We start from the raw sequence: 13,043 nt of genomic DNA, 5'->3' as shown, positions 1-13,043 counted from the left end.
AATATGAACGTCACCCTCTCCCCCAGATAAATGGGGCAGAGGCATAGGCGTGGCTCTACCAGGTTAGGCAATGAGGTGTTGACAGGCGGGGATGGATGTCCAAGGAAAGGGTAAAGCTGGTGACAACTGACATAACTGAACACAGATGCAGAAGGTCCTCATCAACCCATCACCGAGGGTGGCAGAGTACCAGGGGCTGTGTTGTATCGTGTACAGAGCTCTTCCTCACTGTCGACCAGTTAAAGCTGATACGAGGCTCCAGAGCAATTTCCCTAAAGAAAGAAGCAGTATGAGAAACACATTCTGTTTCTAGGAAACTTGGTTGGCTGGACAGGATTGTGGCAGAGAGACCACAGCTATGGTGGCATAGAAAGGACTCCTAGGGTCTTATGATGAGGGAGGATGGAAAGGAGACACACCAGCTGTGTAGATAAGACAAAAGCCTCAGGGCCACTTCTTAGAATGTAAAAGAGTTAAAAGAGTTACGAGAGGAGGTGGGTGTAGGAGTGAATCCCATCAGAGGAAAAAGAAGGCTGAGATTCGAGTTAGGGGTGAGAGGTAAAGGGCGTCTGGATTGGTGAGACCGTGAACCACGGCCGTTGGGAAAATTGCAGTGATGGATAATCACTGCAAATATGTAGATGGTTTTAATAATTAAACATCTGTCCAAGAAGAGACCTGGAAACGTATCTGTGGCTTATGTACAGGCTTTGGAAGCAAGATGCTCAAGGGACCCAGGGCGGTGGTGCTCAGACGCGGGATAACAATAAGGGTGGGTGAGCTTGGGGACCATGAGATGGCTGGTGGGAAACAGGACCCGACATCTACCACAGGGGAGGCGAAGTTACCTGCCCCAGCCTTGCGGGGAGCCAGCCCCGTACCCACAGCTTCCTGGGTCCAAAGGCAGTGATGAACCACCTGCTCTGTGGCCTCGGTGGGAGCCCTGTGTTCAGGGTGCGGGCCCAGCAGGGCTCCTGGGAGGGCAGCCCGATCACCCGCCATCTCTACTGGCCTGAAGAAGGGCGCGGAGCCAGGGTTAGTCTCCCGGGACGACAGCGACTCCTACACGGTGTCCGCTCTCGCTTCCCGGGGTGGATCTCCCTGGGCAAGGGCAGGGCAGGGCCGTCCCCGGGGAGACTGGCACAGGGGGAGGGACGGGCAGGTCCCTGCAAGTCGGGGGAGGCAGAGGAGCCTCCAAGACCTGTCCTGCAGGTTCCTCGGTATTTCACCCACAAAACCCAAACAGCAGTGGACGCACTGGCGTGTATTCCCGGGTCAGAGCCCTGGGAAGCTGAAGCCACCTGCCCTCGCGCTGGCTCTGGAGGCCTGCACACCTCCCACCAACACACACTCATGCACACACGTCACTCTCACACAGACACACGGCTACTGCACGTGAAGCCTCTTCCGCCCCAAGGGCTCACCCAGCCGCCCTGGAGGGGGTCACCCATCCTGTCACAGCTGCAGGGGACTCAACATCCTCCAGGAAGGGGATGCCCCTCTTCCTGCAGGGTCCCCACGGCCCGAGCTCTTGATCTAAACTCTGCTACACAGAGCAGTGGGCAGAGATGAAACAGGTAAGACCGTGGGTCCAGGGAGTTTCCTAAACGGGTTTCTGCGCTTGGGGCTGACTTAGTAAACCCACGAGCCAGGCCAAGTTCACAGCTTCAGCCACCCGATTCTACATCCTCCCACCCCCTGGCATCTTCAGGGGCTGCCTACTCCAGCCCAGTGCTTTCCAGTCTTCCCGCAGCTCCCAGGCAGGACCCCTCTGAGATCGTAAATGAAGGGTCCCCTCCTTCCTGGTGTCTCTGTAGAGAACCCTGGTCTTAAGAGAACGGAATCAGAGAAACTAGGGAGCTAAAGGAGGAGTATTCTGCAGGGACAGGAAGCCTTCTCCTCAGCTCTGAAATCACACTTTGAACATTCAGTTAATAAACAAGTCTCAGCACCACCTGTGCACCAGGCTCTGCGTGCAACTGGCTCCCCGCTTTCCCGAAGCAAAAAGGCAGGCAGCCGCATCCCCGCCTAAGGATCTGCCAGCCACACTGGGCTGGAGGGCGATGACGCCCGCAGTGCCATTCTGGGAGAATCCCACTCAATTCTACCACCATCTGCCCTCCACCAGCCCCGCCCCATGGGATGAGAGCTGGCCAGCAGCCCCGAGAGAGCACAGGAACGCTGGACACAGCCCTTCCACTCCTCCAGTGTCTGCCATGTCCACTGAGGGAGGCTCCTCTCCCCTTCCCACTCGTCTCTAAAATTGGGAAAGCCCTCTTGAGCCCCCCTCCCCAGCTTGGCCAGGGTCCCTGTGAGAGTCACATGGGCAAAAGCCTCTGGGGTGCCGTGGTTGGCCATCGGGAGTAGGTGAGGCCCGGGGTGCCTGCCACCTCTCCTGGGCAGACCGGCCGCTCCAGTTCCTGCATTTCTCAGCTGTCCCTCCCTAGGAGGAGGATTTCACCCTAGGACGTGGGGTAGGGAGGGAGTCTTCTTGCTCCCTTTGCTCGGATTTTCAGAAAAGGAGAGGTTCCCATCCTGTGGCAAGGCTGCCGCTGGAGCTCTGTCCTCACGCCGACAGAGCCTCGGTCCCGCCGCTTGTCCCAGCTCTGACGTGAGCCCCTTGGGCGGGTTGGCAGCAAGCTCTGTAGAAGGTGCGAGAGACATGGCTGAGCAGCTGTCCAAAGAGCAGGCAGCCGAGTTCATGGAGACCTTCCACAGATTCGACAAGGACAAAGACAGTGCCATCAGCACCCAGGAGCTGGGCACCGTGATGCAGGAGCGGGGCCTGAACCCGTCAGAGGCCGCGCTGAAGGGGTTCATCGCCAGGGACGATGCGGACGGGGATGGTGTCATCAGCTCCCAGGAGTTCCTGGCAGTGATAGCCAAGGGGGTTCAGGCCCGGGTCAGAGCGGATGACCTGAGGACAGCCTTCCACGCCTTCGACCTGGATGGCGACGGCCACATCAGCATGGATGAGCTCAAGCAGGCCATGGCCCAGCTGGAGGTGTCCCAGGAGGAGTTGGACATCATGATCCGGGAAGCTGACGTGGACCGGGATGGGCAGGTGAGCTACGAGGAGTTCGTGCGCGTCCTCATGCTGAAGTGAAGCCTCCCGACCGCCGCCCCCTCCTGCCTGACGCCGGGCCTGCTGCGGGGTCCGGCCCGGCTTCTGAGCCGGGGACGCCAAGGGACAGTCTAGGTGGTGGGTGGGAGGGGCCTCCCCGTGGGGACCCCTGGCCTCTCCTGGGCCCGGGGTCTGCTCTCTGTCTGGCGAGACCTCGTGTGCTCGTACGACGGGGGTGCTCCGTACCTCGCAGGGCTGTTGTGAGGACCCCAAAGTGACGTGGTGATCGGAATAAAAGGGACCTGAGCTTCGAGGTGGTGATGCTACGCTTGAATGGGGGGTGTCCAAGGGCCCCAGACGATGGGGTTCTGTTGAGCCTCTCCCTCTTTCACTTGGCCCTAGTGGGGGACATGGCCAGTAGACCCCCTTCTGATGCCCGTGGACGAGGAGGCTGGTGAGCACCACGGGGTGGGAGGGGGATGGAGGGGGATGGAGGGGGATGGAGGGGGATGGAGGGGGATGGAGGGGGATGGAGGGTCTGCCTAAGCTTCTGGTCAGGACCTGAGGCCGGAGCCTGGACCAAGGGCTGGGACATACCTGCACCACAAACGAAGTTTATCATCCTTTGCACGTAGCCAACTGTTCTTCACACTTGAGCTAAAAGAAAAAGATGCATGTGTGCATGCGTGCATATGTGAGCGCGTGCACGCACGCGTGTGCTTGTCCTGCCTTTGAGACATGGGATCTTCTACAGTGAAGGTGGTGGCCCCGGAGGACCGGCCCTGCCCCACCTGAAGGAGGGCAGGACAGGTGGGAATGGGAAGGACGAGAGGTGCTGTGATGGGTAAGGGGCAGAGGGCTGCACTTGGGGGGGCGTTTCCCAGTCAGATCTGAGGAGGACACGGCTCAGGGAGGAAGGGGCCCCCCCAGACCCCTTGGCTGCAGCCTCTCAGGGCCTTTCTGTGGTGGGGGGCTCTGAAGTGGCTCCCAGGCTGGGGAGCGCCCATGGAGGGGTGGGGGGAGTCCAGAACATGGAGATGGGAGACGAGGGTCTGCCTGCAGCACCGCCCCCCGCGTCAAGCTGAGGTACCATTTGAACTTGGGCTTCTGTGCTGTTGCTGTGTTTTTAAAAAACTCTCTTAGCCGGGGAATTCCCTGGCAGGCCGGTGGTTAGGACTCTGCGCTTTCATTACCCAGGGCGTGGGTTTGATACTTGGTCGGGGAACTAAGATCCTTCAAGCTGTGCAGCACGGCTAAAAGAAAAAAACAAAACCAAACAAAACACAAACCAAAAAAAAAACAGCAACGAAAATCATCCTAGCCAGAGCCAAGGCAAAGGTTCTCAGCGCAGGGTGGGGAGAGGCAGAGCCCGCTTACCTGAGGAGTTATTGCAAAATACCTGCCTGGCACTTTACCATCCCCCTCATTCCGGCACGTGGGCGGGTGAGTGACAGCTCTGTCCCAGTGCAGTGGGAGCGGTATCATGCTACCCAGGTGCAGCTATGGTATCGATGAAGTTTTTCCATTTGGGGACATTTTCAGTGGGTCACTCAGCCTCCCGTGACCTCACAGAGGGCTGCCCCATCCATCCTAGCCCTGACTCAGGGTCTGGCCGAAGTCCTTTCCTCGGGCCTGGGTTGGAGGGTGGGGAGACAGAGAAGAAAGGCAGGAGGCTCCTGTCCCTGAGGGTTCTGGGGGGGAGGGGCTGGAGCATCTGGAGGAGATAAGACGGGAGACAAGAAGTGGGGCACAATCAGAGGAGGGGACGGTGGCAGCAGTAGGCACCCATCCTGGATGGGGGTGGTTCCCCCGGGTGCTTCCCCCCCCCCAAGAAAGTCCCCATCCTCTTAGGGACGCAGGTCATAGAAGTTAGTTTCTAAATGAGAGGTTCCTAAATGCCAGGCCGGTCCAGGAGGAAGTGTTCCAGGCTCTGTGTGGAAACAAGAAAAATAAAGACGTTTTGATGAACCTAATGTATTCAGTTTCTTAAATTCTGAGAATATGCTCTTTCTATAGTTTGTGTTAAATGTCCTTTCTTTCATGAAGTGACTATGATGGTAAGTGAGTTTTGTGAGTTTTTTTTTCTTTCACGTACTTCCTCTGAAGTGTGGGGAATTCCACAAGTGCCCAACATTAATTTTGACATCTTACTGTCCCGTGAGGCCCAAAGCTCTGAGGACAGTGGCTCAAGTCTGTGGAGTATAAAACTGGTTTTCTTTCCTTAAAAACACTACTCAGTAAACTCCAAGTTCAGGACTGGTGCTTCCTCTGGAGGGGGAGGAGGAGGGATCCGGGAGGCTCTTGATCAATGCCTCCAGGTTTTGCTTCCTAGGCTGCCTGGTTCTAGGATGCTAATACAGGGATGTTACTTTATTCTCCATATTCTTGTGTGTGTAAAATACGTTCTACTGAGAACAATGCAAGCAGTTCATGGACGGTTAGAACTTACAGAGGGAAGGAGAGAGGTAAAGCCACCAGCAGTCCAGGGAGGTGGGGGTCAGGCTGGGGTGAGAGGTGGGACCCCTGAGGCTCATCCCTGCAGAGCTGTTGCCGAAAAGTGTTCGATGGGGCCACAGGGCAGGAAGAAAGCAGCAGAAATATCTCTTCATCTATTGCCTGGGGAACAGAACGGGAATCTGGGGGTCTGGGAGAGGAAGTGACTTACTTCAGGCCTCGGATGAGAGAAGGACCTGGATGGACCTCAGCTGCTTTCCAGGGGGCGTCCCGGTGGGCCCACCCTTGGAGGAAGGAGCCCTGGGGAGGGGTCTGGTGGGGACCAGGGCTTCACCATCTTCTTAAATCTGCCGGCCTGTGTTTTAGTGACTTTCTCTTTACACCGGACACTGCAGGGGACAGAAAAAGAGCTTCACGTTGGCTCCAGGTGGCCTGGATGACCTTGGTGGTGGTGAGGGGGTGGCCCAGGTTACCTAGCCCCTAGTCCTGAAGCTTCCCTGCCCCATCTAGACCCCAAGAGGATAAGGAGAGCGAGCTAGAACCCTCCCAGGAGCCAAGGCGGCTCGAAGTCACATCAGGAAACCGGGGGCTCCGAAAGCCACCTCTGAAAATCCATTTGCTGAGACTAGCTCTGCAAATGGTCCGCTTGCTGGTATTTCCCAATTTCCCAGAAAATTATTTCTAAAGACACTTCACAGGATTACAGGGATTCACATTGGATAAGATGTTCTTAGCCGTTGTTGAATATTTCTCTGAAGTTTTGTTTAGTTTGATATTTCAGTTTTTAGTGTGACTGTGGCTTGGAAATTGTTTGAGTTGCTGTCAGTTCACCTAAACATCGAACGATAACCTGACAGAGATGAACAGTCGCATTTCATCGCCAGGGTGGACGCAGAGCGGAGCTGACCTGTTCGCTGCTGTCCTGCAAACAGGAGCCGACACTCACCCCGAGCGCCTGGAATGTGAATCACACACAAAACTGACATTTGGCTAAGCAGAACTGAACTGATGCATTTACGGGAACTGGTTGGGGTGAAACCACTTTGGTGAAAACAAAACTAATCTCAACTAAAGCAAAAATTCCTCCAAATCCTTCCAGGCATTAATTTTAATGAATTATGCTACCTGTGGTCAAAACAGATGTTTCAAATTCCATATACTAAATAATACATTTTCTTCACTGTATCTTTTAAATCTTAATTTATATCTATTCCTGACAGGCCTGCTAAGGTCCATATCAAATGCCTCCTCCTCCAGGAAGCCCTCCCGAACAGGACCTAGCATGTTGTGGATCCTTAACATATACCCTTGGAGTGAATGACTAAACATCTCCCTCTTAGTATGAGTCTCTCAAAGTGCATCTCGTATTGTAATTCCTTGCGAACAAGGCCAAGTCTCCTTCCTCAGGACCCCACATAACAAAATAAAACTCATCAACGTTTACCCTAGATTGTAAACCCACTGAGCTCAGGGCGTGTGGATTTCTGGATTGGGGTTGGTTTAGTACAAACCCTCCCACCATCTGCACTAGATGCCCGGAGACCTGGCTGGCTCCCTCCCACACGAGGCATGACCTCTGCAGGGAGGAGGTGGCTCCCGTGCTGCCGATGGGGTGAAAAGGAATCTCTACAACTTCACACTCGACGGGAAGATGCGTGACTGGAGAGAGAGGGCACCTTATGCCCCGGCTTCTAAGAACCATGAAGACAGTCCGCATATGATCATAACATCCCAGCTGTTCTGTATTCGGGTTCTCCAGAGAAACAGAGCCACAGAACCGGTAGGGTCTGTAGAGACACGAGGAGGTTTGTTATAGGAATCAGCTCATGCATTACGGAGGAGGCAGAGAAGCCCCAGGACCTGCCTGCTGTGGGTGGAGACCCAGGAGACCTGCGGACGTAGTTCAGTCCAAACCAAAGCCTGAGCCTCGGGAGCTGACAGGGTAAGTCCCGATCTTAGTCTGAAGGCTCAAACCAGACCCATGTCCGAGGGCAGGAGAAGGTGGATGTCTCAGCTCAAAACAGAGAGTGAACTTGCCCTTCCTCTCCCTTTTTGTTCTGTTTGGGACCCTCAGTGGATTGGGTGATGCCTACCCACAATGGGGAGAGAAATCTGCTGAACCCGGTCACATGCTCATGGCTGCTGGACACACCCTCACACACGCACCCATTAACACTGTTTCCCCAGCTCCATTTAGCCCAGCCAAGATGCCACATTAAAGTTAACCATCACAAAGTTCTTTCCCTCTCGGTGTAGGAGGGAAATAGATTCCAGGGCAGGTAACTGGTAGGACAGACAACGATTTAGATGTCAGGCCACTGTACCAGTTGATAAGATTTCAGATCAATGCTTCTCTCTTCACAGTACCCCACTCCCCCCCAAAAAAGAAGTTGTTAAGAGTATGTTCTCAATAGATTCAGGCTATGCCCTAGATTCTCAGGAACAATCTAGATAAATTATCCAGCCCCATTTTCTGTCAACCTGTTCAGGTTCTGAGTTTGAGGGTCATGAATATGGCTGCCCTACCCCTCCCCTTCACCCAGGACTCTGCTGGGTGGTCACGCTCCAGAGGGAGCAGCCCACTCCTGGGAAACCAGGGCCCTCCTCCCCCCCTCCCCCCTCCTCCCCCCCTCCCCCCCTCCCCCGGCATTACCCAGCACAGGTGACCTCACCTGCCCCTCGTGTGCTCTGCTCCGTTATTACCACAACTTGGGAAAGGGCCCGAGTGCCTCTGCAAGCTCGGTCTTGCTCACCTGCCGCTGTTGGCTATCTCGGGCGCTTGGGTCTCTTTCCCACTCAGATGACCCCGCCCTAGGGCACTGGCACGAGCTTCCTGCATCACCTCTGCCCTTCCAGCCCGAGCCTTCTCTATAAGCTGTGATTCTCACTCCTGGTTGCCAACTAAAGCACCTGCAGAGCTTTTGAGAAAGGCCACGTGTGGGCCTCCCCCTCCATGATGTTATGACCCTCTCCTTGGTCCAGGGATCCCGGGCTAAGCCACCTGCTTCATGCTCCCAGGTGCTTGTATGGCCAAGGTTGAGAAGCCAAGAAGAGTATGAAACCCTTACCTGCCCCGAAGCCATGGTTCTGCCCAGTGCCCCAGGCCTGAGCCTCCTCTGGCCCACTAGGAAGGGGGCGCAGTGCTGGGGGGTGGAGCAGGGTGGCGAGCACAGGCTCTGCAGCCCACACTGGGAGGCTGCTGTCACCCAAGTCCAGTCTGAGTCACTTTGGGAACAGACAGTGCTCTGCTGGGTGACCCACGGCCCCCCACCTGCTCTGCCCCCTGAGAGCCAACATGGAGCCCCCACCTTTCTGACCTTTGGCCCAGAAGGAAGTCAGTTCTCGGGGAGGGGATGCCAGTGCTCTCAAGGAGTACTAGTTTTCCTGCATCCAGACCCATGTGGTCACGACAGCGAGGTGGTGATGGCGGTGACATTCACTCACTCATTCATTCCTCCCACAGTGTTTCCTTGAGCCCCACGCCTCCCCGTGGGCCTGTGAGGATGGGGGGAAGGTCACAGCAGGCTCAGGGGGAGATGGGAGCCGCCCGAGTGTGCAAACAGGAGCCGACACTCACCCCGAGAGCCGGGCTCCTGCTGGAGCTCAGGGACTCCTTTGTCCTTGCATCTTCCCCTCCTTCTCTCTTTTCTTCCTTCACCATTATTTCCTGACACAGTGTTAGGCGCTGGTGATGCAAGAAAGCCTCCACTTTGAAAGCTCCCTGTATTGGGGACTAACGTGAGCACAGATGATCGCTGCTGGGGAGGGGGTGCCCACTGGAGAGCTGGTACCCCCTGGGATGGGGACTCACCCTGCCGGGGGCAGAGGCAGCTGGACATGACGTTTCAGCCGGGTCTCTCAGTGTCCAGGGCTTCTAAGACCATGTGGGTAGTGGGCATTTCAGGCCCAGGGAGAGTTCGGGGTTCACTGGAGCCAGGACTGCAGAGCCTGCCTTTTAAGCACCCTCTGTGCCCATCTTTAGGCTCGTGGTTCGTCCTGGTCAGAAGCAGCCTCATACCTTTGGGGAAGGCACCAAACACCCGGACCCCGTGCTTGTCCAGAGAAGTGTGGGCTGCCTAAACTGCTACATAATCCTCTCTCCTCGAAGCCACTGAAATTCTGGAATCTCTGTCTTTAAGGACGAGCCTCCTTCCCAGGGCGATGACCTTGGGTGGGCCTGCACTGGCTGAGCTGCCCCTGGGCTGGCCCTGCTTCAGAGGCACCTAAGGTCTGGAGAGAGAAAGGAGCTGGTGGGGCCTTTGGGAAGGGGGTGTGCAGGAGGGGGGCTCTGCTACCTTAGGGACTTTGCCTGAGCTGCTATCCTTGTCATTGGATCTCAGCCCAGAGCGCCTGCCTCACTATTGACGGTCGTGCTTCCACTCCAGGGAGCATGGCTCCGCTCTGTCCCTTGCTTGTTCCTCTGCGTCCACCATTCCTCCCCCCGCCCCCGCCAGAACATGAGTGTCAGGACCGCTGGACTCCATGCGTCCTGCGCGTTGCTGTTATCCCAGCGGCGGGGCTGATTTCATAGGATGGATGAACAGCATAGACACGACCATTGCTTTCATTTCCAGGCGCCTCACCTTCTCGGTGAAGGGTAGAGATGGACTGGAACCTGCCCAGAGAAGGGTGACAAGGAAGACACTGCAGGGGGGGCGTTCAGCCCAGAGCAGGAAGACCCGAACAGTGGCTGCTGCACAGCTGAAGAGCCGCCCCTGGAAAGGGGTTCGGACCTGCTCCAAGCGGCCTCAGGGCCGGCATGTGTGCTGGGGGCAGGGGGTGAGGTGGGGTGGGGAGCCTGACGGCAGCTCAGCAGGATGACGCTCCCGGACCGCAGGGCCACCCGAGGGGTCTGGGGCTGCCTCGGGAGACGGGGGACAGAGGAGTTCCCTAAGATGCTCGGGAGACATTTGGGAAGGACTGTGGAGGAGTCTCACCCATCCCGCGGGTCCTGGGCTGGATGGACGTTGATGTTCCTCCCGTTTCTGAAGTTCAATGGTTCTGTAGTTTGGGAATCGTTTAGAAGGTGGGTCTAAAGATCCTTGTTTTATTGGAAATACTGAGTGTTACAGGCTGCATTTTGTGTCCCCCCAAATTTATGTGTTGAACTCTAACGATGTGTGAAGTTTTCTCTGGGAAACAGACCCTGGACAGAGTGGGGAAGGCCAGGGATGGAAGGGTTGCTTCTACAAGCCAGGTGTGCCGAGGATGCAGACAGCCACCAGCACCCCAAGAGGCGAGGAGGAGACTCTCCCCGGAGCCTCCCGTTGGGAACCAGCCCCGCCTGCCCACAGACACCTGGCCTCCAGATCTGTGAGGACAGAGCCACCAGGTTTGCGGTCACTCATTCCAGCAGCCACAAGAGACAAGTATAAGTGGGTAAAAAGTGTCCAGTACTTGCTCACAAATGCATGTCGAGGAAGGAGTTCCCTGGCTCTCCAGGGCATCGCCCAGCAGAGCCAGCGAGTTTCTCCTGATGCTCAGCGACGTCTGAGCAGCTCCGCCCATCTTTGATCACATCTGGAAAACAAATGATGCAGCAACTGTGGTTTGTTGGGTGAAAACACAGTTTGGGGAATAGCAGGGGTCCGGGGTGGGAGAAAAGTTGGGAGGCGTCAGATGCGAGATTCTTGAAGACCCTCCACTGCAAGGCCAGAGCAGGCGGGGGGACAGAGGTCTCCTAGGCTGTGGGGCAGCCACACGCCAGGCCCTGGAAGTGAGAGCCAGGGGTTTGAGAAGGGCTGGGGGGGCACCCACCCCCCAACTCCCGAGGCCGAGCCCCCCAGCCCCCAACTCCCGAGGCCGAGCCCCGTTAACCCCGGGCAGAGGGGTTGGGTGGCGGGTGGTCTTTGACGTGAGGATGCAACCCTGTAACTGAGGCCCAGCTGTTCCCTGGGGCTATGGCCCAGGCAAGGACGGGTGTCATGGTCCCTGAGGGGAGAGAAGGCAGGACAGGGCGCCCCATCACCAGGAGAGGAGGCCCAGGGAAGTCTGTGGGCATGGCGGGGTGGGCTGGGGGCACCAGGGCAGAGGTCAACCCAGGCTCTCCCCCTACAGCTGCTCAGAACACACAAGTGGCCTCGGGGTTCGGGAAGGAAGGGCAATACATTTGGTGAGGACTTACGCATGCCCACTGTGGGTGCGGGAGCGAAGCTGACCTTGTTAGATCTCTGGCAGAGCTCTTGGCCCTGGTTTGCTCGTTTGCAAAACGGAGGTAGCAACAGCTCTTCCTCTGCGGGCTTTATCAAGTGGTAGTTGGACTCCAAACCAGCTCGGATCTGGTAAAACACGGTGCAGAGGCAACCGCATGGGGCTTCGGTGGTGTGTGTGTGTCTTGTCGCAGGCTCCCGGGTCCCTGCAAGCGTGTGCAGAGCCCATGGGCTTCCGGACCCGAGAAGATGGGCTGGTTTCACTCCAACATCTTGGGGTGGAGCCTGAACAGTCCTCGCGACTCCACTTCCTCCTCTGGGTTTTCCATGAGGCAGAGGGGATTTCCTGGCAGGAACCACCACGGTATCTGTCAGGGCCAGTGGGCAGAGATATTGGAAACACAGCCTGTTATCGCTCCCCAGACAATGCTGGTGTCTTGCTCCGTGGTTGGTGCTAGCAAAAAAAGAACAAAAACAAAAACGCTGTTTTGGCATACGTACTTTTAGACCAGAGGATTGTGTTTGCATGTATGTTATGATTATTACGGGGTGGGGGCGGAAGAGAGGGGAGAAAGAAACAGAAAAGTAACTTGTAGACTTTTTTTCTTCTAATTTTTTGGCCATGCTGCGTGGCACGTGGAATCTTAGTTCCCTGACCAGGGATCAAACCCATGCCCCCTGCAGTGGAAGCGTGGAGTCTTAACCACGGGACTACCAGGGAAGTCCTAAACTGGTAGATCTGAAAGGGAGTCCGTTGTTGACTAAAGTTTGGGGCCTGATGGTACCTGAGATGATTTTAGGACTTAACCTGGCAAAGGTAACAAAGGAGAGAGGTGACCTCCCTTTCAAGGCAAGAGTGTCTCGGGCAGGACTTACCGTGTTGCTTTCAGGATGGTGATTGTTATTGTTTCCTTCTGGTTATAGCGAGGGAAGCTGGTTTTCCACTTATAATCACCATCTTTTAAATACACTTACTAAACGCAGAATGTGTCGATTAAAGAATAGCGGGTAGAGAATGGTTAAAAAATGCAGAATTGTGACTGTGGCTCTAAATGACTGGGCCTGGATGTGCTCCAAACCTTCCATTATACTGAGGATGGGCTGAGGCCACGGAAGGGGTGGGCTTGAGCGAGTCCCAAGAGGAAAAGATGAGTGCCTTGGAGAATGAGAAAGACAGAGGATAAGTGACAGTGAGGGATGCAGGAGAGAACTTCACCTACATAGACTCTTCCAGGGGGAGCCGGGGGCAGGGCAGGCGCAGGTGGGGGCAGAGGAGCCCTGGGCCTCGAGCTCCTGCAGGTGCAGCCAGCCTGCCTACCTTGGCTCTCCCCCTGGGGAGGGGGCACAGCACAGGCACTTCCTGACCCTTTCTCAAG

The 13,043-nt window shown here is 56.2% G+C and overlaps 1 protein-coding gene across 1 annotated transcript; it reads left to right on the top strand.

Annotated features, from left to right (window-relative positions):
- Positions 1-2,377: 2,377 nt before the first annotated feature.
- Positions 2,378-3,106, top strand: LOC307182235 (uncharacterized protein; the record flags this gene model as incomplete). The annotated part of the gene is made up of 1 exon (XM_079913462.1): positions 2,378-3,106. The coding sequence occupies exon 1, from the start codon at positions 2,663-2,665 to the stop codon at positions 3,104-3,106; it is 444 nt and encodes a 147-aa protein (XP_079769588.1). The 5' UTR covers positions 2,378-2,662.
- Positions 3,107-13,043: the final 9,937 nt, after the last annotated feature.

This window comes from Stenella coeruleoalba, assembly GCF_951394435.1.
Source record: "Stenella coeruleoalba genome assembly, chromosome: 2".
Classification (NCBI taxonomy): domain Eukaryota; kingdom Metazoa; phylum Chordata; class Mammalia; order Artiodactyla; family Delphinidae; genus Stenella; species Stenella coeruleoalba.
This window is presented reverse-complemented; position numbering and strand designations above follow the sequence as displayed.